We start from the raw sequence: 26635 nt of genomic DNA, 5'->3' as shown, positions 1-26635 counted from the left end.
TGTATGGATCTCTCTGAAATTGTACTGCAAGGTACCATACCACAAAGGGAAGGCTAGGATTGAGTTTGGGGGTGATGAATCATAAGGGGGTAAAAAAAATTTGGGGGGGGGTCCTTTTTTTTTCTTTTTTTCCTTTTTTTTTCTTTTAAAATTTTCCATTTTAAGTTGGTTATTTCTGATTTATATTTAAAAGCAAATAATAATGATATGGTAGGAGATACACACCAAACAGGATGTGTAAATTATTATATAATAAGTATTGTGCAATAGCAAGAAATTTTCAATTGCACAATAGCAAGAAATCTTTAATTGCAAAGTATTGCGCAATAGCAAGAAAATCTTCAATTGCACAGTATTGCGCAGTAGCAAGAAATATCCAATAGCACAATATTGCGCAATAGCAAGAAATTGTCAATTGTACAGTATTGCGCAATATCAAGATATATTTAATTGCACAGTATTGTGCAAATGAAGATACTTCGTATAAATTGCTTATTTCTTGACCAATTTCAAAGGGGTTTTATTCTTGAATTCTTGGGGTTCTTTAATATGCCGAATCTAACCGTGTATTTAGTTTTTGGATTTTGGGCCCCGTTTTTAAATTGGTCCACATTGAGGTCCAAAGGGTCCAAAATTAAACTTTGTTTGATTTCATCAAAAATTGAATTATTGGGGTTCTTTGATATGCCAAATCTAACCGTGTATTTAGATGCTTAATTTTTGGTTCCGTTTTCAAATTGGTCTACATTAAGGTCCAAAGGGTCCAAAATTAAACTTAGTTTGATTTTAACAAAAATTGAATTCTTAGGGTTCTTTGATATGCTGAATCTAAACATGTATTAAGATTTTTGATTATGGGCCCAGTTTTCAAGTTGGTCCAAATCGTTGTCCAAAATTAAACTTTGTTTGATTTCAACAAAAATTGAATATATGGGGTTCTTTGATATGCTGAATCTAACCATGTATTTAGATTTTTGATTTTTGGGCCCCGTTATCAACTTTGTCCACATTGAGGTCCAAAGGGTCCAAAATTAAACTTTGTTTGATTTCATCAAAAATTGAATTCTTGGGGTTCTTTGATATGCTGAATCTAACCATGTATTTAGATTTTGGATATTGGACCATAAAAGGTGAATGTCCAATTTAAAATTTTTTAAGTTCTTAGACCACATTCATTCTGTGTCAGAAACCTATGCTGTGTCAAATATTTAATCACAATCCAAATTCAGTGCTGTATCAAGCTTGAATGTTGTGTCCATACTTGCCCCAACTGTTCAGGGTTCGACCTCTGCGGTCGTATCAAGCTGCGCCCTGCGGAGCATTTTATTACGAATTGAGATATATATTTCTAATGTTACAAACTTCAAGCATGGACAAATCGATCCAATCGAGAAATTTGAATTCTATAGGAAGGCGCCAATGAAATATCTCTTTTAAACAGGGAACATTAAAGAAAGGGAAAGGGGTGTTATATTACTTAAGTATGAAAAATTCAGCTACCGATTTGTATTGTAAAGAAGGGATATGGGTTTTGACGAGACACCTAAAATTTTACCAAAGGACCACCAGCATCTGTTCATCTCTTTTAGGTCAAGGTATATCACATACGAATGATTTATTAAATTATCATTATTATTGGTGTTCGGTTGACGTATTGAAAAATGCAATTCAAAATCTGATACAAAATTTCACTAATGAAACAAAATCAACTAAAACACTTGCGAAAAAGAGACTCAAATAAATAACCCAAACTCAGATTTCAAAATTACTTACATGTATAATACACCACCATATTGTATTATTCGTCTTGTGTAACATACACAAACATACATGTATAATACACCACCATATTGTATTATTCGTCTTGTGTAACATACATGTATAATACACCACCATATTGTATCATTCGTCTTGTGTAACATACATGTATAATACACCACCATATTGTATTATTCGTCTTGTGTAACATACATGTATAATACACCACCATATTGTATCATTCGTCTTGTGTAACATGCATGTATAATACACCACCATATTGTATTATTCGTCTTGTGTAACATACATGTATAATACACCACCATATTGTATTATTCGTCTTGTGTAACATACATGTATAATACACCACCATATTGTATTATTCGTCTTGTGTAACATACATGTATAATACACCACCATATTGTATTATTCGTCTTGTGTAACATGCATGTATAATACACCACCATATTGTATTATTCGTCTTGTGTAACATGCATGTATAATACACCACCATATTGTATTATTCGTCTTGTGTAACATACATGTATAATACACCACCATATTGTATTATTCGTCTTGTGTAACATGCATGTATAATACACCACCATATTGTATTATTCGTCTTGTGTAACATACATGTATAATACACCACCATATTGTATCATTCGTCTTGTGTAACATACATGTATAATACACCACCATATTGTATTATTCGTCTTGTGTAACATACATGTATAAAACACCACCATATTGTATCATTCGTCTTGTGTAACATGCATGTATAATACACCACCATATTGTATTATTCGTCTTGTGTAACATACATGTATAATACACCACCATATTGTATTATTCGTCTTGTGTAACATGCATGTATAATACACCACCATATTGTATTATTCGTCTTGTGTAACATACATGTATAATACACCACCATATTGTATCATTCGTCTTGTGTAACATACATGTATAATACACCACCATATTGTATTATTCGTCTTGTGTAACATACATGTATAATACACCACCATATTGTATTATTCGTCTTGTGTAACATGCACAAACATACATGTATTTGTCGTTCAACTTTTCCTTTTGTCGAGCCTGTGACTTTTGTTGCAATAGCGAGACATAGCGATCCTACATTCCGTCGTCGTCGTCGGCGGCGGCGGCGGCTGCTTCAACAAATATTCACTCTGTGGTTAAAGTTTTTGAAATTTTAATAACTTTCTTAAACTATCCTGGATTTCTACCAAACTTGAACAGAAGCTTGTTTATGATCATAAGATAGTATCCAGAAGTAAATTTTGTAAAAAAAAAAAAAAATAGAAGGGAATTTGGTAAAAATTTATTTCCTGTTTTTCCGTATATTACTTATAAATGGACTTAGTTTTTCTTCTAGTTAACATTACATACAGTCTGCAGTTAAAGTTTTTAAAACATTTATTAGATTCATACACCATCCTGGATTTTTACCAAACTTGGACAGAAGCTTCTTACAATCAAAAGATAGTATGTAGAGGAAAATTTTTAATAATTTTTCCCCCATTTTTGTTGAGCCTGCGACTAACAGCAAAAGTAGGCGAGACACTGGGTTCCGCGGAACCCTTACGAATATTTTCTTCAATTTATTCTTTTTTGTGTGGGCGGGGCTATATTTTAACGAATTTCTAACTTTTCAATCAGCAAAAATGTTAATATAGTAAGTGCTCCAGAGTACTGTTTGTGTTTAATCCATTTGTTATTTTGAACTCCATTTGTGATTTTGAACAATAAAATATGTTTAAACTAAACTAAACTGTTTGAGGGTAATGACATTGTCATTATGCATAAAAATCGGTTAAGTTCTGTTCATTTCGATACATATCATTAGTACCGTATAGTATATATGTTGTATATGTACTAGATACGCCATGTTATTGAAAAGCATGATAAATGCAGGGTATCAAACTTGGTGTAAATACATATACACAAAGAAGAAGACTCGTTTAAAGTTTATGTTTTAGCTCTCATTAAGCTTTGAACATGCCCATAAAATATTGATCTTATATTTTGTTGCAAATATATTTGTTATTTGAATCATGAAAAATGTACTGTTTAGAGTGAAAGAAGTCTTAGTGTAATAGAATTGTTCTATTTATGGATACATAATATCTATGTAGCATTACTGCACCATTGTCATACTGCTATAATGACAGCTCCTGATAATTTGTTAGTTAATCAATCTTAAACTGGTCACCTGCGGCTTCTCCTTTTACAATTAATTTTAGCTATCACACAATAAATGAAGCATTAAAGAGGAAATAATGACAGAGTTCTCAGAGTGAAAAGCTATTCTCTTGTGTTGTCCTCTGACTAACGGCAAATTCGAATTTAATAGTTTTATGTCGATATTACCAACATTTTTTGTAACCGTAAGCTGGTGGATGTAAAGTGGGAAAATCAATCTTTGTTTTTTTGTTGAAAACTAAAATGAGGATTGTAAGATAAATACGTGTGTGTAGTGTTTGACCTGTGTCTTGCAAGTATAGATATGATGAGTAATTTGTGTGTGTGTTTTGGCGGGTAGGGTGGGGCACAGGCACTTGTTTTTGAAAAATATTTACCTACTAGTATATAATTTAATATAACACAAGGTACCTTACTCGAATATTTGAGAAATGTCACACTGCGGTTATCTATCCCACTGAAACTTGTTTTCTTGTAAATCTACATTAAATTATCGAAAAAATGGTGTATAAAACGCCTATTTCTATTGTTGGAATCATTCGTAACATGCCTTCTAAGTATGTCAACCGTAATTATTTCGCCTATAATAGCACAACAATATTTGGTCTACATGTCTGTCAGACAGGCTTTATCTGACTTTGACTTCGACTTCGGTTTTATGAATCAGTGATCAAAGTTCAGTTTTCGTGATCAAGTCCGTATCTCAGATACTATAAGCAATCTGTCATCTTCATTTGGTGTATTGAATGATTGTAAGGTGTACATGTCCGACTGGGAGGTTTCATTTGGCCTTGACATGGTTCAGTGGACTCTTTATATAATTAGTTATTGTGCTTTCCTCTATTTCTTAGATACTATAAGCAATAAGGCCAATATATTTTTTGTGTGTAATGATTGTTTAATATGTTTAATAGGTGTACATGTCTGTCTTGTCGGTTACATATGATCTTGTCTTCATTTTTAAGGTTCATTGATCAGTGTTAAGTTTTCTTGGTTTTGTCAGTGCAGCAGATACTATTAGCAATAGGTCAACTATATTTGGTGTATGGAAGGATTGTTAGGTGTACATGTCTTTCTGGCAGGGTTCAAATGACATTGGCCTCATTAGCATGGTTCATTGGTCAATGTTAAGATAATGTGGTTTTGTCTGTTTTCCGGGTACTATAAGCGATAGGACCACTATATTTGGTGTATGGAATGATTGTAAGGTGTACACATCTGTCTGGCATGGTTCAACTGACCTTGACCTCATTTTCTTTGATCATCAATGTTATTTTATGTGATACTTGTAGTAATAAAATCATATTTAAGACTTTCAACATAAATAGATGGTCAGGATAAGTACATTTAAGTGTTTGTTGATTCCATTAATGAAAGAATCTTACTTTTTGATTTTCTTCCCATCAAATATGAAGCCATATAGGTTGCATACGAACTGCAGGTAAAGTAACGAATGGAAATTAATCTAGTAATATAGGAAAATGCTAAAGAGAGAATTATCAACTGAAGTTTTTGCTAATGAAATTATTCAAAGAATCAATCGTGTAAAGTTAATTGAGGTCGTTATAATGATGAAGATATGTCCAGAAAAGCGCTTTGGACGCAACTAATTTATAAAGTGTTATTTCATTCATATACCCTATCTCATCACCACTGTAACCTTATTGTGCCTACAAATAGTAAACAATCGTACAATACTCGACTTTCATCATCAGATAATTTTATTGTACCTAAATCAAATACAGAATTATACAAGTTTTTATACGCCCGTTTACGGGACGTATTATGGTATACCGTTGTCCGTCTGTCCGTCGTCCACATGTCGGACAATAACTCAAAAACGCTTTAACCAATTTGCATGAAACTTTAGGGAATTGTTTATTTCTATTGACGTGAGCTCCCTTTCGTTTTTTGTAAATTTAAAATTTTATGTTTCCGAGTTATGGAGGTTTTATTCATTAGAAAAGGGGGATTTTCCAGTTTTCGGACAATAACTCAAAAACACTTTCACCAATTTGCAAGAAACTTTGGTGAATTGTTTATAACTATTGACATGAGCTCTCTTTTGATTATTATACATTTTAGATTTTACGTTTCCGAGTTGTAGGGTTTTGTTCATTGAAAAAAGGGGGATTTTCCAGTTTTCGGACAATAACTCAAAAACACTTTCACCACTTTTACAAGAAACTTTGATGATTTTTTTATATCTATTGACATGAGCTCCCTTTCGATTTTTATAAATTTTTGATTTTACGTTCCGAGTTATGGGGTTTTATTCATTAAAAAAAGGGAGATTTTCCAGTTTTCGGACAATAACTCAAAAATGCTTTCAGCAGTTTACATGAAACTTTGGTGAATAGTTTATATCTATTGACGTAAGCTCCCTTTCGATTTTTATAAATTTTAGATTTTACTTTTCCGAGTAATGGAATTTTATTCATAAAAAGGGGTGATTTTCTAGTTTTCAGACAATATCTTTAAAGTGCTTTGAGCAGTTTTCATTAAACTTTGGTGACTGGTTTATACAATGTATCTATTAAGATAACTTCCCTTTAGTTTTTTTTAAATTTACATTGAGAAGTTATTGAACTTTATTCTTTGAATAAACGACGGGAGTATAATGCGCTCATGGCGCAGCTGTTTATTACAACATGGCTTACTTTATAACTCATGAGTTGTTAAGCAGCTGTATTATACGGTACAGTTAAACAGCTACATGTATACACTGTGACGTATATTCTTAATTACCGTCAGATGTATTGTACTGCACATGTACTAACAGTTAAACAGCTATACATTTGTAGCATACGAACAGTGCAGCCTAATTTCACTTTGACATGTACCTCATGATAAGTAACTCTGTGACGTATATTCTTAATTATCGTCAAATGTATTGTACTACACATGTACTAACAGTTAAACAGCTATACATTTGTAGCATACTAACAGTGCAGCTTAATTTCTCTTTGAAATGTACCTCATGATAAGTAACTCTCACTTTGACATGTACCTCATGATAAGTAACTCTCACTTTGACATGTACCTCATGATAAGTAACTCCTACACTTGTCATCAGTATGTTAAGTTATTCGGTAGCCGCTTTACCAGTTTCTGGTAGATGCACCTTTGTAACTTAGCAAAGGGAATATTCCTTAAAATTAGGACCTTGTCCCAAGTTATAAAAAGAGAACCAGAGAGAGATAGAGAAATTTGTTTAAGGTTAAACAAAAATTATGTAGTCTAAATGTACCTCTCTGTAAACAGAAAATTAGATATATCTGTATTATTTATCAGTCTGTGTTCTCTTATAATTATAATACTCATATTGCTGCTGCTTTTCATGAAGTTTATCTTATTCCTTTATCAGTTGACAAATTGTTCTACAAGTTGTGCATCAACAATCATTTTCTTTAAATTGTAAGGATTGATTATTACATAACTGTTTTACTAAAAAAAGTATAACGGACTTTTAAAGCATATGAAGAATAATGCTATCGTTAATGTTGATATTTTGTGAAGATTTTAACTGTTGAAATGGATTTTATTACATTTCCAGTTGAAGGAAAGAAAGAAAGCAGTAACCGAATTCGATATAAAGGTTCGAGAACATGATTTAAAAAGCAGCAACCTCAGTCACTTTTCTGCTATTATCCATGCTGCTACCAACTTACCGAAAGTCAGAAAGATTCTGCGTCCATTCAGATGTAAAGATAGGAGAGATAGTCTTGTGGTTGATATTGTTGCCCAGGATGGTCGTATCTGGGTCAAAGTGATAGCCAGAAAAGCACAAGCTCTTCATCTTATTTGGGCAGGTTAGTCTTATAAACAATTTCAGAACGTTTCAACGTTCAGAAACAACCAGGACAATCACACAAGCAATTTGAAAAATCCCGTGAAATTCGCGAACTATTTTGGATAAAAAGACTTCAAACAGCTTATCCTCTCGGTCTCAATGACAAAATATTGGGACAGGGGAACATATCTGAAACTTCTATCGATGTCATTAATATTGTCGATAAACGACTAAGAAATAGAATCATGTGCAAAACAGTGTAGGCGAGACCATTGATTGGCGCTCTAAAATATCCCATTGACTGGGTCAGATTAGGTGAACGTTCGTCTGTAACGCCCACAACTCACGACGTATTTATTAAAGACATTTAAACTGTGGGATCACCAAAGGGTCTCAACGCCTAAATAAAATAATTCGAAAAACTAATCAGGAATAACCTTTGTGTTTTGATTTATATTGAATACTTAAACGTTCTTTACTTGTGTTTTTGTTATGTTTTGATAATGAATTTTTATGATATCGGACGTTCTTTCAGCAAAAAGAATTTAACTGGCTTTAAAAGTTACAATGGATGTGTTGATTATTATCTTTTTTTCGGACGTCAAAGCGATTTAACAATTGCGGTTGTCCAATTATGTCATCTTTTAACTTTTATCTGGTCAAAATTTTATTTTAGAACGAATGCATGATCAACTTTAAAAAGTGTGCAAACACAAAACATATAGACAAAATATAATACTTCTTTCCTGTCTTTTTCGTACTTGCAAGTTATTAGACAGTAAAAAGGCTATTTGGATCAAGCCTTATGAAATTTGCATTTACGTTTTTGAATAGGTACAGTCAAGTTTAGCGATTGATAATTCATTGATAACATTCTGGCGTATCACAAACAAACAACTTGTAACGTCTCATTTCATTGGCCGAAAGATTTAAATACAACAACAATTGTAGTGTGCACGTGAATTGACACGAGTGACCGACAATGGAATGTACTACGTTACTACGAACGTAAAAAAACAATGATTTTTGGTCGAAATAATTAAATAAGTATTTTGTGAATTTCAAATAGTGGGGTCGAAATATTATACTAATAATTTGTGTTAAGTAATATTCTTTATGCATGCAGCACTTGTACCGCACTATGAAAAATATAAGGATAAAATAAAATACGTGTGCGGCTTTATACGGATGAATGTATGAACCACTTTAATTTCTTTCATATTGACGCTAGGTTTTTATCCTGACAATGTCGTAGTTACTTATAATAAGGATCTCATAATACTGATCCATTTTAAATTTATGATGGGTTGCACATTCCTCTTTTATTGTTTTCATGCTATAAAACGAAAATAAAGTAGCTAAGCGTTTGGTCATTCAGAAATGACGTGTCATAAACGAGCAAATTGTCCCCGAAAGATCGTATCATGTGTGCACGTGAATATAGATGTACTATGCAATGTACTATCATGGTCACCACGAAATTCAAATGAATTCAGTGAAGGCATGTTGGTGTAAAAAGGTTTGAAATGTTTCATCGGCGAAGATTTTATTTTTGCATGTGTGGAACTAAAAAATAAATAAATACTTGTGAGAAATGTCGTAGTTTATAAGGAACTATATAAATGTACTGTTTTCGACTTTAATTGGTTGAAAATTTATCCTTTAATTTCATACCGTAAGAATAGAGCTTTGCATAACATTGTTGAACTATCCGCCAAAGTAACGTGTGGCATGCGTGCGTATTAAAATGAAATACAAAATCATACATGTATGATAAACTTATAAACGAAATATTAAGAAATTAAGGATGACTACTGTAAAAGTCTGTACAAAAATGGAGTCACCTTTTATCAATACATTTAGTGAATAACCACACTGTTTAAAACTGATTGTTTTCTATGCAACTATTTAAATATTTACAATATATAATTTTCAACCGAGGATAGCAAAACAGTTAATTATAAATTAAGAAAGTATATCGCTGGAGTTTATAAAGTACATTTCCTTCCACTGTGCCATGGTTTGCCATCTCCATTTTTTCTCTAAACAAAGCATGGCTGGTTACATGTTCTGAATTTACTTAGAATTTCGGGATTTTTTTTTCAAAATCAAGTAAACTAAATCAGAAAAAAAATCACACTATCCTAAACTTATGAAAGAATATGAATAATGAACATGACAGTTTATAACACAAACCCATTTACTATAAAAATCGAGCAATATCTTTAGTATGTAATTTGGTTATTTTTGTAGTTAAGTACGGTTTCATTTCAAGTATAACGTTAATTCATCAAGTCCATTGGATAAAAGATAAGGCAGGGTGAGCAACTTGACAAAAAATAGGCAGGATGACGATTTATGTAAAAAAATCAGGATAAACTAATAAATATAGTCAGGACCTAACAGACTGAAAAATAGACAGACAGGACAGAGATAACAACTAAAAAAAATGCAGGACAAAATGTTTCATCCAAGTCCCCTACCCCCAATCAAAATAAAATGGTAGCTCCCTTAATCCAGAACCAATTGAGAGGAGACAGTTGAATTAAATATTTCGACGTGACTGTTAAGATTAAAGTTTAAAATTTTACATGCACATGTATAAAAGCTAGAAATGCCATGGGATAATCAAGAACACAATCATGTACGTGAATACGACGATGGAAGTTTTTAACGACCTTGACCGGCTACGTGAATACTGATCAGTCCATTCAGCTTTATAGTACGCGTGTTCTATTTTCGCAGGTGTGAGGTCGAAGGTTTGAATTGACCAATGAAAACGTTCGTTCCTTAACGAGTTAATCTAATAAAGTTTGTTTGACTGATTATGTTGCACGACCATTCGCTAAGCTTGGCCGCAGTTCAGTATACAATGTATAGTTTGATGATCTTTTCTGCTAACTACTATACTTGTGAAAAACCCTTGGCAACAGAAACATATTCAGCTTTTATTTTAATCGACCCAATTTACATAGTAATGGACGACTTCGTACATTTTATGATCGCAAATAAAATATGTATATAATATACTGTGCACTGTAGTTCGTATATATACTGAGACCCTTTGGCAACCCCACAGTTTAAATGTTTATAATAAATACGTCGTGAGTTGTGGGCGTTACAGACGAACGTTCACCTAATCTGACCCAGTCAATGGGATATTTTAGAGCGCCAATCAATGGTCTCGGCTACACTGTTTTGCACATGATTCTAATAGGTATCATGGTAAACGCAAAAACCGTAATCAACGTATTAAACATCGTATAAATTATACACTTGCTGATCTGTTATCTATGATAAAAAATAATGGTAGACATCAAGTATTATGCAAACTGGGTCATATACCAATAAGTAAATTATATGCTATTTTTCAGGAGTGATAAAGTTTCATTTTTTAGCCCGTTGTATGAATACACCCGTATTATTACAGCCTTTTGTCATCACAGGCTGTTTCCTAGTATCGATAAACCTGAAAATCATAAACGTCGTTTTCTTAAATTAAAATATTTGAATAGAGCTATGATTTTATTAACGTTTATTAACGTATCTAGTATATTCAATGACTCTACTATCCATATTCAAATACCTCCATATTTTGATAATACAGAACCACCTATTATTTCGTATTCTTTATTAATTATACGTCAGTTACAGCAGACGTCAATATAGAAAATAATGCTCCTTCCACTTGAGACTGTGAAACATCTAGTTTTAGATATATTCCCTATGGTCATGTCATTACATCGTTGAAGATCGTGAGGTCAAAACTTTTTTTAAGAAAGGACCTAAATATCGTCCTCCATCTATAATAGATTGGAAACAGTGTCGTCAGGTCATTAAAGACGCTTTGTCTGCCTTCTGTAAAAATTGGTGTAAACGTGAAAAATCTGATAGACAGTTATTTGAATAAAATTATGAATACTGTTGATATTCGTATATGTCATTTTGAAAACCATTCTGAAATTAATAATAGGGTCCATGATAATTATACCCATTTATGGAATAATAAATAAACTCAGAGTACTCGCAAAGCGGTTTGTGTTCGTACCGGCAGACACAGTAGCCAATAATGTAGTGGTGGTGTGACGCATATACTACACGGAAGTTCTCCAAAACGAAATTATCAATTCGTCTACATTCAGGTCCGTACGCTCCACAGAGAGTCAAATTGTATACAAGCTTATCGCTGCCACTTCCCAGCTTAAAACCTCTTCCGAACATTTGAAAGTCCCGACTATGTACTGGTTACCGAAATTACACAAATAACCATTAAAATTCCGTTTCATCTCCGCATCTAATTAGTGTTCTACTACTAATCTGTCAGTGCTTCTAACTACCTCCCTTACTTTTATCAAAGAACTTATTAACTTTTGTAATAAAGCTTATAAAAATAATGGTATTAATTATTTTTGGAGTGTTAAAAATTCAATAGAGGTTTTAGATGAAATACGTGCTTTTGATGGTCCTTTTAATTCTGTTGACAGGTATGATTTTTATACGACCGCAAAAAAAATTTTGTGGTCGTATATTGGTATGACGTTGGCGTCGTCGTCGTCGTCGTCCGAAGACACATTAGTTTTCGCACTCTAACTTTAGTTTAAGTAAATGGATCTCAATGAAATTTTACCATAAGGTTCAATACCACAAAAGGAAGGTGGGGATTGATTTTGGGGGTTATGGTACCAACAGTTAAGGAATTAGGGGCCAAAAAGGGGCCAAAAATAAGCATTTTTGTAACTTCCAGACATAACTTGTGTGTAAGTGTATGGATCTCTCTGACATTGTACCACAAGGTTCCATATCACAAAGGGAATGATGGGATTGATTTTGGGGGTAATTGCCTCCAAATTTTAGGAATTAGGGGCCAAAAAGGGGCAAAAAACTAAGCATTTTTCTAGTTTCCAGACAATAACTTGTGTTCAAGTCTATGGATCTCTCTGACATTGTATCACAATGTTCCATATCACAAAGGGAATTCTGGGATTGATTTTGGGGGTAATTGCCTCCAAATTTTAGGAATTAGGGGCCAAAAAGGGTAAAAAAACAAGCATTTTTCTAGTTTCATGACAATAACTTGTGTGTAAGTGTATGGATCTTTATGAAATTGTACTACAAGGTTCCATATCACAAAGGGAAAGCTGGAATTAAGTTTGGGGGCTAATTGCCCAAAAAGTTTAGGAATAAGGGGCCAAAAAGGGGCCAAAAATAAGCATTTTTCTAGCTTCCAGACAATAACTTGTGTTCAAGTGTATGGATCTCTCTGAAATTGTACTGCCAGGTACCATACCACAAAGGGAAGGCTGGGATTGATATTGGGGGTAATTTCCTCAAAATTTAAGTAATTAGGGGCCATAAAAGGGCAAAAAAACAAGCATTTTTCCCATTCAGGACAATAACTTGTGTGTAAGTGTATTGATCTTTATGAAATTGTACTGCAAGGTTCCATATCACAAAGGGAAAGCTGGGTATGAGTTTGGGGGTAATTGCCGTAAACGTTTTGGAATTTGGGGCCAAAAAGGGGCAAAAAAAACAAGCATTTTTCTAGTTTCCAGACAATAACTTGTGTTCAAGTGTATGGATATCTCTGAAATTGTACTGCAAGGTACCATACCACAAAGGGAAGGCTGGGATTGAGTTTGGGGGTGATGAATCATAAGGGGGTTCAAAAAATTTGGGGGGGGATTTTTTTTTCCTTTTTTTTTCTTTAAAATTTTCCATTTTAAATTGGTTATTTCTGATTTATATATAAAAGCAAATGATAATAATGTGGTTTGAATAGGTAAATTAAAAAAATTTAAGTTCTGACACCACTTTCATTCTGTGTCAGAAACCTATGCTGTGTCAAATATTTAATTACAATCCAAATTCAGTGCTGTATCAAGCTTGAATGTTGTGTCCATACTTGCCCCAACTGTTCAGGTTTCGACCTCTGCGGTCGTATCAAGCTGCGCCCCAGCGGAGCATTTTATTCTACTCTCTACACTACACTTCCACACAATCATCAAGAAATTTTTTTTATATTTAATTAAATGGTCTTTTGAAAAGTCTCATTGCAAATTTATTTGTTGTAACTCGTTTAAAGCCTTTTTCTGTAACGAAAAAGGAAAGTATGCTAGATACACGTACTGGGAATGTGAAGATATGATTCAAGCTTTAAATGTTCTCCTGGACAACATATATGTACGTTTCGACGATAAAATGTATCGGTAGGTAGTAGGTATTCCTATGGGCACTAACTGCGCCCTTTTAATAGCAGATTTATTCCTGTATTGCTATGAATCTCAGTTTATGGCCAAACTCAGTAAAGACACGTCATTGTTACATTTGGTTGATACATTCAACAATACCTACCGTTATCTTGATGATATTTTTTCGTTAAATAATCCAGAGTTCTCTAAATATACTACCGAAATTTACCCAAAGGAACTTACTTTAAAATTAAATAAATCTAACATAAACAGCAGTAGTAGTCTTTTCTAGATTTAGACATTTCAATTCTTAACGGGAAACTCCATACTAAAATTTACGACAAGAGAGACGATTTTTCATTCCCTATTGTTAATTTTCCTTTTTTAGACGGCGATGTTCCTTTGGCTGCATCATACGATGTTTATATATCCCAGCTCGTTCGTTATGACCGTGTGTGTAGTGATGTCATAGATTTTAACGAACGTAATCAATGCATCACTGGTAAATTATTAAGTCAGGGATTTCGTTACCATAAATTGCTTAAAACTTTTACTAAATTCTTTCATAGATACAAAGATTTGATAAGTAAATTTGGCTGTAGCTGTAGAAAACTTATTGAAAACGGTATTTCACATCCTAAATTTTACGGTGATATTATACTAAAGGCGCGGAAATCACTATGTGATCCGTGTAAACTCATCGAACCTTTAATTAAACAAACTCATTAGTAAAGGTTAACTTACAAATGTTGTAATTAAATCTTTGAATATAGTTTACTTTGGCACAAATATCGATTTTGTCATCAGCAATTTAAAACATAACTTAATTTGTATTCTTTTCAAACGTTTTTTGGGGATGTATAAATACACATCCACGTTCATTTTCTATATAGAGATTACTCTATCTATATATTACATTATACGTATTTATTAACAGGTTAACTCCTAACCATCCTACTGTCTGGCGATACTTTTATTTTGGCATTGCACAAGTCATGTCTTCTTTGACTGTCCATGACGTTAAAACACTAAATCCCTGGGAAATGTTTAAATATTGTTTTAGTTGATTTTAGTCTCTGGTGCATGATTTTTTATTATTAACTTTTTTTGGCTTTAAACTAGTTTTCAGTAACTGCGAGTACTCTCAAATCGTACTTTCGTGTTAATTTGACCTGTTGATACAATTTGTAATGTACTTTTGTTATTTAATGTTTACTTATTCAGTGTTATATCTAGTCTCACTATTTTTATACGACCGCAAAATTTTTGCGGTCGTATATTGGTATCACTTCGTCGTCGTCGTCAGCGTCGTCCGAAGACATTTGGTTTCCGGACAATAACTTTAGTATATGTAAATAGAAATCTATGAAATTTAAACACAAGGTTTATAACCAAGGTTGGGATTGATTTTGGGGGTTATGGTCCTAACAGTTTAAGAATAAGGGGCCTAAAAAGAGGCCCAAATAAACATTTTTCTAGTTTCCAGACTATAACTTGTCGAACGGTGTATGGATGTTGCTGATGATGGTTTTTTTTAAATTTTAGCCATGATTATGATGTCATTTTCTATTTTTATACGACCGCAAAAATATTTTGTGGTCGTATATTGGTATGACGTTGGCGTCGTCCGAAGACACATTGGTTTTCGCACTCTAACTTTAGTTTAAGTGAATGGATATCTATGAAATTTTACCATAAGGTTCAATACCACAAAAGGAAGGGGGTTATGGTACCAACAGTTGAGGAATTAGGGGCTAAAAAGGGGCCAAAAATAAGCATTTTTGTAACTTTCAGACATAACTTGTGTGTTAGTGTATGGATCTCTCTGACATTGTACCACAAGGTTCCATATCACAAAGGGAATGCTGGAATTGATTTTTGGGGAAATTGCCTCAAAGTTTTATGAATAAGGGGCCAAAAAAGGGGCCAAAAAAACAAGCATTTTTTCAAGTTTCATGATAATAACTTGTGTGTAAGTGTATGGATCTTTCTGAAATTGTACTACAAGGTTCCATATCACAAAGGGAAAGCTGGAATTGAGTTTGGGGGTAATTGCCCAAAACGTTTAGGAATAAGGGGCCAAAAAGGGCCAAAAATAAGCATTTTTCTAGTTTCCAGACAATAACTTAAGTTCAAGTGTATGGATCTCTCTGAAATTGTACTGCAAGATACCATACCACAAAGGGAAGGCTGGGATTGATTTTGGGGGTAATTGCCTCCAAATTTTAGGAATTAGGGGCCAAAAAGGGGGGAAAAACAAGCATTTTTCTAGTTTTATGACAATAACTTGTGTTCAAGTGTATGGATCTTTATGAAATTGTATTACAAGGTTCCATATCACAAAGGGAAAGCTGGAATTGAGTTTGGGGGTAATTGCCCAAAACGTTTAGGAATAAGGGGCCAAAAAGGGGCCAAAAACAAGCATTTTTCTAGTTTCCAGACAATAACTTGTGTTCAAGTGTATGGATCTCTCTGAAATTGTACTGCCAGGTACCATACCACAAAGGGAAGGCTGGTATTGAGTTTGGGGGTGATGAATCATAAGGGGGTTCAAAAAATTTGGGGGAGGGATTATTTTTTCCTTTTTTTCCTTTTTTTTATTAAAGTTTTCCATTTTAAATTGGTTATTTCTGATTTATATATAAAAGCAAATAATGATATGGTTTGAATAGGTAAATTAAAATTTTTTAAGTTCTTAGACCACATTCATTCTGTGTCAGAAACCTATGCTGTGTCAAATATTTAATCACAATCCAAATTCAGTGCTGTATCAAGCTTGAATGTTGTGTCCATACTTGCCCCAACTGTTCAGAGTTCGACCTCTGCGGTCGCATCAAGCTGCGGCCAGCGGAGCATTTTATTTATACTTTTATGATGTATTTAAATGGGTTTTTATGGTGGCAAAGTCCTAGCTGTCATTTTTTATACGACCGCAAAAATTAAAAATTTTTTGGTCGTATATTGGTATGACGTTGGCGTCGTCGTCGTCGTCTGGCGTCGTCCGGCGTCGTCCGAAGACACATTGGTTTTCGCACTCTAACTTTAGTTTAAGTGAATGGATCTCCATGAAATTTTACCATAAGGTTCAATACTACGAAAGGAAGGCTGGGATTGATTTTGGGGGTTATGGTACCAACAGTTAAGGAATTAGGGGCCAAAAAGGGGCCAAAAATAAGCATTTTTGTAACTTCCAGACAATAACTTGTGTGTAAGTGTATGGATCTCTCTGACATTGTACCACAAGGTTCCATATCACAAAGGGAAGGCTGTAATTGATTTTGGGGGTAATTGCCTCCAAATTTTAGGAATAAGGGGCCAAAAAAGGGGCAAAAAACAAGCATTTTTCTAGTTTCATGACAATAACTTGTGTGTAAGTGTTTGGATATATCTGAAATTGTCCTACAAGGTTCCATATCACAAAGGGAAAGCTGGAATTGAGTTTGGGGGTAATTGCTTTAAACGTTTAGGAATTGGGGGCCAAAAAGGGGCCAAAAATAAGCATTTTTCTAGTTTCCAGACAATAACTTGTGTTCAAGTGTATGGATCTCTCTGAAATTGTACTGCAAGGTACCATACCACAAAGGGAAGGCTGGGATTGAGTTTGGGGGTGATGAATCATAAGGGGGTTCAAAAAATTTGGGGGGGGGATTTTTTTTCTTTTCTTTTTTTCCTTTTTTTTTCTTTTAAAATTTTCCATTTTAAGTTGGTTATTTCTGATTTATATTTAAAAGCAAATAATAATGATATGGTAGGAGATACACACCAAACAGGATGTGTAAATTATTATATAATAAGTATTGTGCAATAGCAAGAAATTTTCAATAGCACAGTATTGCACAATAGCAAGAAATCTTCAATTGCACAGTATTGCGCAATAGCAAGAAATCTTCAATTGCACAGTATTGCGCAATAGCAAGAAATATCCAATAGCACAATATTGCGCAATAGCAAGAAATTGTCAATTGTACAGTATTGCGCAATAGCAAGAAATATTCAATTGCACAGTATTGTGTAAAAGAAGATACTTCGTATAAATTGCTTATTTCTTGATCAATTTCAATGGGGTTTTATTCTTGAATTCTTTGGGTTCTTTAATATGCTGAATCTAACTGTGTATTAAGTTTTTGGATTTTGGTACCCGTTTTTTAATTGGTCCACATTGAGGTCCAAAGGGTCCAAAATTTAACTTTGTTTGATTTCATCAAAAATTGAATTATTGGGGTTGTTTGATATGCCCAATCTAACCGTGTATTTAGATTCTTAATTTTTGGTTCCGTTTTCAAATTGGTCTACATTAAGGTCCAAAGGGTCCAAAATTAAACTTAGTTTGATTTTAACAAAAATTGAATTTTTAGGGTTCTTTGATATGCTGAATCTAAACATGTATTTAGATTTTTGATTATGGGCCCAGTTTTCAAGTTGGTCCAAATCGGTGTCCAAAATTAAACTTTGTTTGATTTAAAAAAAAATTGAATATATGGGGTTCTTTGATATGCTGAATCTAACCATGTATTTAGATTTTTGATTTTTGGGCCCCGTTATCAACTTTGTCCACATTGAGGTCAAAAGGGTCCAAAATTAAACTTTGTTTGATTTCATCAAAAATTGAATTCTTGGTGTTCTTTGATATGCTGAATCTAACCATGTATTTAGATTTTGGATATTGGACCATAATAGGTGAATGTCCAATTTAAAAATTTTAAGTTCTTAGACCACATTCATTCTGTGTCAGAAAGCTATGCTGTGTCAAATATTTAATCACAATCCAAATTCAGAGCTGTATCAAGCTTGAATGTTGTGTCCATACTTGCCCCAACTGTTCAGGGTTCGACCTCTGCGGTCGTATCAAGCTGCGCCCTGTGGAGCATTTTATTTTAGAAGTTACTATTAAATGCTGATGAAGGAATTTTATTTTTAGAATTAACTGTTAAATGTTGCTGATGATGGTTTTTTGAATTTTAGCCATGATTATAATGTCATTTTCAATTTTAATACTTTTATGATGTATTTATATGGGCTTTTATGGTTGTAAAGTCCATTGAAAATTTGAATTGAGATGATGACCATATCTTGAGGGAATTTTTTTTTTGGAAAAAGGGAGGGGGGGAGGGTAAAAAGAAATTGTGAGGGGGGGTGCAATTTTTTTCTCATTTCAGATTTCAAAAAAAAATTCTTCAAAAATAAAGGGGGGGTAAAAAAAAATTGTTTGGGGGAGGGAAAAAGGGGGGGGGTCAAATCGCAACAACATAGTGTATTGCACAAAAGCAAAAAAAAATTGGGGGATAAATTTTTCTTTTTTTAGGGGGGGAGGGCAATTCGCAACAGCATAGTGTATTGCACAAAAGCAAAAAAAATAAATGTAAAATCATATAACCAATTCTAAGTTCTTTGACTACAGTTATTCTGTGTCAGAAACCTATTATATGTCAAATATTTAATTACAATCCAAATTCAGACCTGTATAAAGCGCGAATATTGTGTCCATTTTTGCCCTAACTGTTCAGGATTGGACCTGTGCGGTCGTATCTAGCTGCGCTCTGCGAAGCAATTTATTAATATATACCACCTTTGATAAGTGTTTAGTATGACGATTAATTTTCACTTTTGTTCTCGTACTAGGAACAACAAAATTATTTATTTTGTAAAAATTATTTCCGTACTCCATGTATACCTTACAACAAAATTAATTTTATTTACCTGTGTACGTTATTTTATTTGGCGGTATTTTGTCCAAGGTTATGGTTGTCTTTCTGGTATTGTTTTACATCTAACCCCCTTGTTTTATTAATTTTGTATTTACGTTGTGTCATAGATCAAATTTATTCGTTCAGTGTATGTTCACTTGTAAGTCCCCTTCCGACGAAGTCGAAGGGGACTTTAGGTTTGCACTCCGTCCGTCTGTCCGTCTGTCTGTCTGTCTGTCTGTCTGTCCATCTGTCAGTCCGGCAAATCAGTTTTCCAGACTTTTTTTCTTCGTGCTTGAATATATTGATTTGATATTTGGTTTATTGTTTTATCATGACAAGATACAGGTCAAGTTCAGTTTTCACGATTTTAGCTTTTCTCTTTGTTCAGTTAAAGCCCTTTCCCTATAATTAAATTTTTGATGAAATATTATTAGTAAGAAGATTTATGTTCAAAAGGAAATAACTCATTTTTGGTTTCCGTTCTCTAACTTGAGTTTGCCTCAACCAAATGTTATGAAACTTATACACAATGCTTATTACCACAAAACACAGATCAAGATTGAATTTTGGTGGCTTCACTTTAACAGATCTAGAGTTATGTCCCTTTATAAAAGGAAATATTGCAAAGTTTTTAGTTTCCGTTCTCTAACTTAAGCTTGCCTTAACCAAATGTTATGAAACTTATACACAATGCTTATTACCACAAAACACAGATCAAGTTTGAATTTTGGTGGCGTCACTTTAACCGATCTAGAGTTATGCCCCTTTATAAAGGAAAAAATGCAAAATTTTTAGTTTCCGTTCTCTAACTTAAGTTTGCCTCAACCAAATGTTATGAAACTTATACACAATGCTTATTACCACAAAACACAGATCAAGATTGAATTTTGGTGGCTTCACTTTAACAGATCTAGAGTTATGTCCCTTTATAAAAGGAAATATTGCAAAATTTTTAGTTTCCGTTCTCTAACTTAAGCTTGCCTCAACCAAATGTTATGAAACTCATACACAATGCTTATTACCACAAAACACAGATCAAGTTTGAATTTTGGTGGCATCAATTAAACTGTTCTAGAGTTATGTCCCTTTATAAATGGAAAAATTGCAAAATTTTTATTTTCTTCTAAATATCAAGTTTCCGTTCTCTAACTTGAGTTTGCCTCAACCAAATGTTATGAAACTTATACACAATGCTTATTACTATATAATACAGATTAAGTACGAAATTAGGTGGCAACACTTTTACCATTCTTGAGTTAAGTCCCTTTATAAACATAAAAATTGCTGAATTTTTTAGTTTGTCTCAACCAAATGTTGTAAAAGGTATACACAATCGTTCTAGAGTTATGCGTGTTTACAAATAGAAAAATTGCTGAATTTTTAGTTTCTGTTCTCTACTTACACAATGCTTATTACCACAAAACTCAGATCAGGTTCAAATTTGGGTAGCGTCACTTTTACCGTTCTTCAGTTATGTCCCTTTATAACTTTATGATATGCAAGCGGGGGCATCATCTGTGTCCACATGTGGACACTATACACATTTATTTAAACAAATTTAAAAGACAAAATGACATTTTGGATTTTTTTCCCTTTTCTTTGGTAAATTGTTTGAAGAATTTAGTGTTAGGTTTGTTTGTCATTCTTGAAGATATTGATTTGATAATTAGTATATAGTTTTATCATGACAAGTTACAGATCAAGTTGGAATTTTGTTCCGGTCTGATGATTTTGTGCAGAGTTATGGTCTTTGGACATTGAAAATTCACTTAAATAATCAATTTTCAACAGTTTTTTTCGTCATGCTTGAAGATTTTGACTTGATTTTTTTATGCAGTTTACACCATGACAAGTTATAGATCAAGTTAGAATTCCATTACAATGAATGTTCAACTGGTAGGGGACTATGTATTGCCACGCAATACTCACAGAATGCTTGTTTTTGTTAATATGCCTTTTGATTGAGTTAAGCCAATTTAATTGATATTTTATAGTGTGTCTTTCTATGTTGTGATGTTACACTATTGTTTCAAGTAGGGTGAAGGTTGGCGCCTATTAAAACGTTTAAACCCGCTGCATTTGTTTGCACCTGTCCTAAGTCAGGAACCTGATGTTCAGTGGTTGTCGTTTGCTGATGTGGTTCATAAGTGTTTTTCGTTTCTCGTTTTTTATATAGATTAGACCGTTGGTTTTCCTGTTTGAATGGTTTTACACTAGTCATTTTTGGGACCCTTTATAGCTTGCTGTTCGGTGTGAACCAAGGCTCCGTGTTGAAAGCCGTATTTTGACCTGTAATGGTTTTCTTTTACAAATTGTGACTTGGATGGAGAGTTGTCTCATTGGCACTCATACCACATCTTCTTATATCTATTATAAGTTTTCCAATCCTTTGTAAAGATATATTTGATATATTAACATCTGAAATATGCACAGTTTACGAAGAGTTTTTGCTGACAAGAGATTTGGCACAATTACTAATTGCAATTTTATCCCATCTAAAGTCAGTACATAAAAAAAATGTTCCACCACATATTAAAAGTGAGATCTAAACCCGATTTTTTTTATCGATTCTAACTAAACATATTGCATCCAAAATTTGTAATCACCAACGATTGTTACCAAACTTTATTCTTGAATATCTGATATACATCATTTGTGTCTCGCCTGCAACTGCGAGACGTAGGTAATAATTACTATCCGACGGCGGCGTAAACTATTTGTATAAAGCTTTATATTTCAGAAGGTAGAAAACCTGGATGCTTCATACCTTGTATGCAGATACCTTATGTTACGAAGTTTCCGTCTGTGATATGTCAATTTTCATTGTCATGTGAATTTCTTATTTAATATGAGTAATAAGATACCTATATTTGGTATATGGGTTCCTTGCAACGTCTACATGCATATGTTCGTCAGACAGGATTCGCCTGCCTCGACCTCATTTCATGGATCAGTGATCAAGGTTAAAGTTATTAGGTCCGTTTCTCAGAAACCATAAGCAGTAGATCAACCATATGTGGTGTATTGAATGATTGTAAGTGGTACATGTCAGTCTGGCAGGTTTCATCTGACCTTGACCTCATTTTCATGGTTCATTGGTTCATGTTGAATTTTTGTGTTTTGGTCTTTTTTCAAGAACTATAAGTAATAAGTCAACTATATTTGGTGCATGGAATGATTGTAAGGTGTACATGCCCGTCTAGTCGGTTTCATCTGACCTTGACCTTATTTTCATGGTTAATTGGCCAATGTTAAGTTTCTGTAAATTGGTCTGTTTTTCAAATACTTATAGCAATTAGGTCAGCTATATTTGATGTATGAAATGATTTTAAGGTGTATACCTGTCTGGTAGGTATCGTTTGACCATGACCTCATTGTCATGGTTCCTTGGTCAATGTAAAGGTTTTTTCGTATTGATCTGTTAAACTAATACAAATATATACATATATACTAGAAGCAGTAGGTCAATTATGTTTGGGGTATGGAATGATTGTTAGGTGTACATGTCTGTCTGGCAAGTATAATCTCACCATGACTTCAGTTTCATGGTTAATTGTCCGCTCTTACTTATGCACCCCCATTCCTTAATAAGGAAGACATTCTAAAATATCAAATTTCCTCTTCTCATCATCTCACCTTACCCAAAGGGCGGCCCCCGGCCGCGTGAACTTTTCTCGTCGCTTGGCGTCCTTGTTCGTCGTCCTTTAACTTTAACAAAAATCTTCTCCTCTTAAACTGCTAGTCAAAATGGAACCAAACTTGGCAAAATCATCATTGGGGTATCGTGTTTTAAAAAAATGTGACCATGGAACCCGCCTGCCAAGCAACATGGCCGACATGGCTAAAAGTAGAACATAGGGGTAAAATGCAAGTTTTGTCTATTATCTTGATAACCCCTATACGCATAGAGAAAATCTGACAGTGGCAAAATTGTTCAAATGTTGTGATACATAGTCTCCGTTAAAATCAAAACTGTATGTGGACTTCTAATTGGAGTCATTACTCTTTAACGATGATTTTTACCAAATTTATGTGTTTTTGCCTTTTATCTTGAAAACTATAATAGATAAATAGACACCTGAAATAGCAAAATAATCAGCAAGACAAGATCTACAAATAAGTCAACACAAGGTCGAAATCGGCTGTGAACCCCTAATTTGAGTTATAAATGCTCTTTGATAACGATTTTTGTCGAGCCTAAAAGTCGCAGAAACACCAGCAGATTCACGTGTGCGTTTGACTCTAAATTATCGCTATAACATAGCAAGGTCATCACCTGACATGACCAGTCAATCCTTGGCCTGACACATATCTGCATTGGATATATTTAGAATTTTTATACGACCGCAAAAAAATTTTTGTGGTCGTATATTGGTATGACGTTGGCGTCGTCGTCGTCGTCGTCGTTGTCGTCCGGCGTCGTCGTCCGAATACACATTAGTTTTCGCACTCTAACTTTAGTTTAAGTGAATGGATCTCAATGAAATTTTACCATAAGGTTCAATACCACAAAAGGAAGGTGGGGATTGATTTTGGGGGTTATGGTACCAACAGTTAAGGAATTAGGGGCCAAAAAGGGGCCAAAAATAAGCATTTTTGTAACTTCCAGACATAACTAGTGTGTAAGTATATGGATCTCTCTGACATTGTACCACAAGGTTCCATATCACAAAGGGAATGCTGGGATTGATTTTGGGGGTAATTGCCTCCAAATTTTAGGAATTAGGGGCCAAAAAGGGGCAAAAAACAAGCATTTTTCTAGTTTCATGACAATAACTTGTGTGTTAGTGTATGGATCTCTCTGACATTGTATCACAAGATTCCATATCACAAAGGGAATACTGGGATTGATTTTTGGGGGTAATTTCCTCCAAATTTGGGGAATTAGGGGCCAAAAAGGGGCAAAAAACAAGCATTTTTCTAGTTTCAGGACAATAACTTGTGTGTTAGTGTATGGATCTTTATGAAATTGTACTGCAAGGTTCCATATCACAAAGGGAAAGCTGGGTTGGAGTTTGGGGGTAATTGCCCTAAACGTTTAGGAATTAGGGGCCAAAAAGGGACAAAAAAACAAGCATTTTTCTAGTTTCCAGACAATAACTTGTGTTCAAGTGAATGGATCTCTCTAAAATTGTACTGCAAGGTACCATACCACAAAGGGAAAGCTGGGATTGAGTGTGGGGGCGATGAATCATAAGGGGGTTCAAAAAATTTGGGGGGGGGGGGATTTTTTTTTCCTTTTTTTTCTTTAAAATTTTCCATTTTAAATTGGTTATTTCTGATTTATATATAAAAGCAAATAATAATGATATGGTTTGAATAGCATACATGTGAACCTCCCGACAGGAGTACAATAATCCTGTTTTCAGGAGTCTCCTCCCGACCTCCGGTTGAAGAGGAAAATTATAATCCCGTGTATGAAATTTTTCATGAATGAAAAATTTCTGCCCAACATATCATCTCAGGCATCTGGTGTAATTCACATTACCTGAAGTTATATTTTACCTGTAAATCAATTAACATGCATAATTATATGGCTTCACTTGTCAGCTTGGGTGTCAAACATACTGGTAATCAACGATTTTTTACCTCAGGCTAACTGCCGTTGTGTAACAAAAACTGTGTATTTATTGGGTTACTTCCCTTGATTTATCCTGTTTTAAGTTACTTTCCTTTTAATAATGAAAATTTTTAAAAGAATATAAATAAAATATAAATTGAACAAATAATCATAAAAGGATGGTAAATAAATGATTTTAAATGTCTTAGGACAAATAAAAAAATAATAATTTGAAAATTATTTGAGGATTCTATACTTCCTTTCAAGGCTTAAATTGAAATTTATATAATAACTATGACCCTTGTTTTACAGTTAGAATGATTTTCTGAGTATGCAAACAAAAGCTATTTGCAAATAGTTAAACAAATGTTCTGGTTGCAATAAATGTCTTATAGAATATGAAGTAAAAAATTTAAAGAACATACTGAAAAAAAAATAATGTTAGATTGAACATGTAAAATATAAAGATGGAGAAACTTTATAAGTACAAGGGTACTATAAACATAATAAATTGGATGGAAAGTTGAAGAAAACACACTTTAAAAGACCATTTTTACAGCACACGGTTACATTTACGACAAAATTTATGTCGATTAAAAACCTCCTGATCTGAGTCCTAATCTCCTGACCAAAATTTCCCAATCTCCTGATCTGAGTTTCACAGTCCATCACATATATGAATAGGTAAATTAAAAAATTATAAGTTCTTAGACCACTTTCATTCTGTGTCAGAAACCTATGCTGTGTCAAATATTTAATTACAATCCAAATTCAGTGCTGTATCAAGCTTGAATGTTGTGTCCATACTTGCCCCAACTGTTCAGGGTTTGACCTCTGCGGTCGTATCAAGCTGCGCCCCAGCGGAGCATTTTATTCAATATATGTTTATAATGAAAAACCCTAGTTTAAGCAAAGTTGACTAAAATCTTGGTGGCCAGTTTTTTTTAAAGTTAACTATCTGCCTTTGACAGAAAACTTTCAAGTGAAACCAAATCAATTACTGTTATAATTGCTTGGCGAAATTGCATTGCATGAAGTTGACCATGCTGAGACGAATGTATGGAATTTAGTTATAGAAAATTTAATTTGAATCAACAGTATTTGCAGATTTTTATGTTAAGTATAGTGAGTTTTGGTTGAGTTATGAGTATTATTATTTTTGGGAAAAAAAATACGTCGAAAGCAATAATGGGACAAAGCAGGCTGGGTTGGTGGGGGCTGCTTTTATTGTAATTCAAGTTACCTTTTATGCATCTTCTTCCACCTCAGAGCAATCAGCTTTTTGATTCTAATACTGTATGCAGTAGGTCAACTATATTTGGTCTATTGAAATATTTTACGATGTACATGTCAGTCTGGCATGTTTTATTTGACCTTGACCTCATTTTCACGGTTCATTGCTAAATGTTAAGTTTTTGTG

General features: G+C 33.7%; 1 protein-coding gene across 1 annotated transcript in view; it reads left to right on the top strand.

Annotated features, from left to right (window-relative positions):
* The first annotated feature begins 6875 nt into the window (after positions 1 to 6875).
* LOC127727791 (UPF0415 protein C7orf25 homolog) overlaps positions 6876 to 26635 on the top strand; it is a 51318-nt gene continuing 31558 nt past the window's right edge. The window contains exons 1-2 of the mRNA XM_052234908.1: positions 6876 to 6893; positions 7544 to 7799. Of these exons, the coding sequence (XP_052090868.1) occupies positions 6876 to 6893; positions 7544 to 7799 (274 nt within the window). The remainder of the gene's footprint in view (positions 6894 to 7543; positions 7800 to 26635) is intronic.

This window comes from Mytilus californianus, unplaced genomic scaffold (assembly GCF_021869535.1).
Source record: "Mytilus californianus isolate M0D057914Y unplaced genomic scaffold, xbMytCali1.0.p SCAF_2, whole genome shotgun sequence".
Taxonomy (NCBI): Eukaryota; Metazoa; Mollusca; class Bivalvia; order Mytilida; family Mytilidae; genus Mytilus; species Mytilus californianus.
Note: the sequence above shows the minus strand (reverse complement) of the source record. Positions and strands in the feature narration are given on the sequence as shown.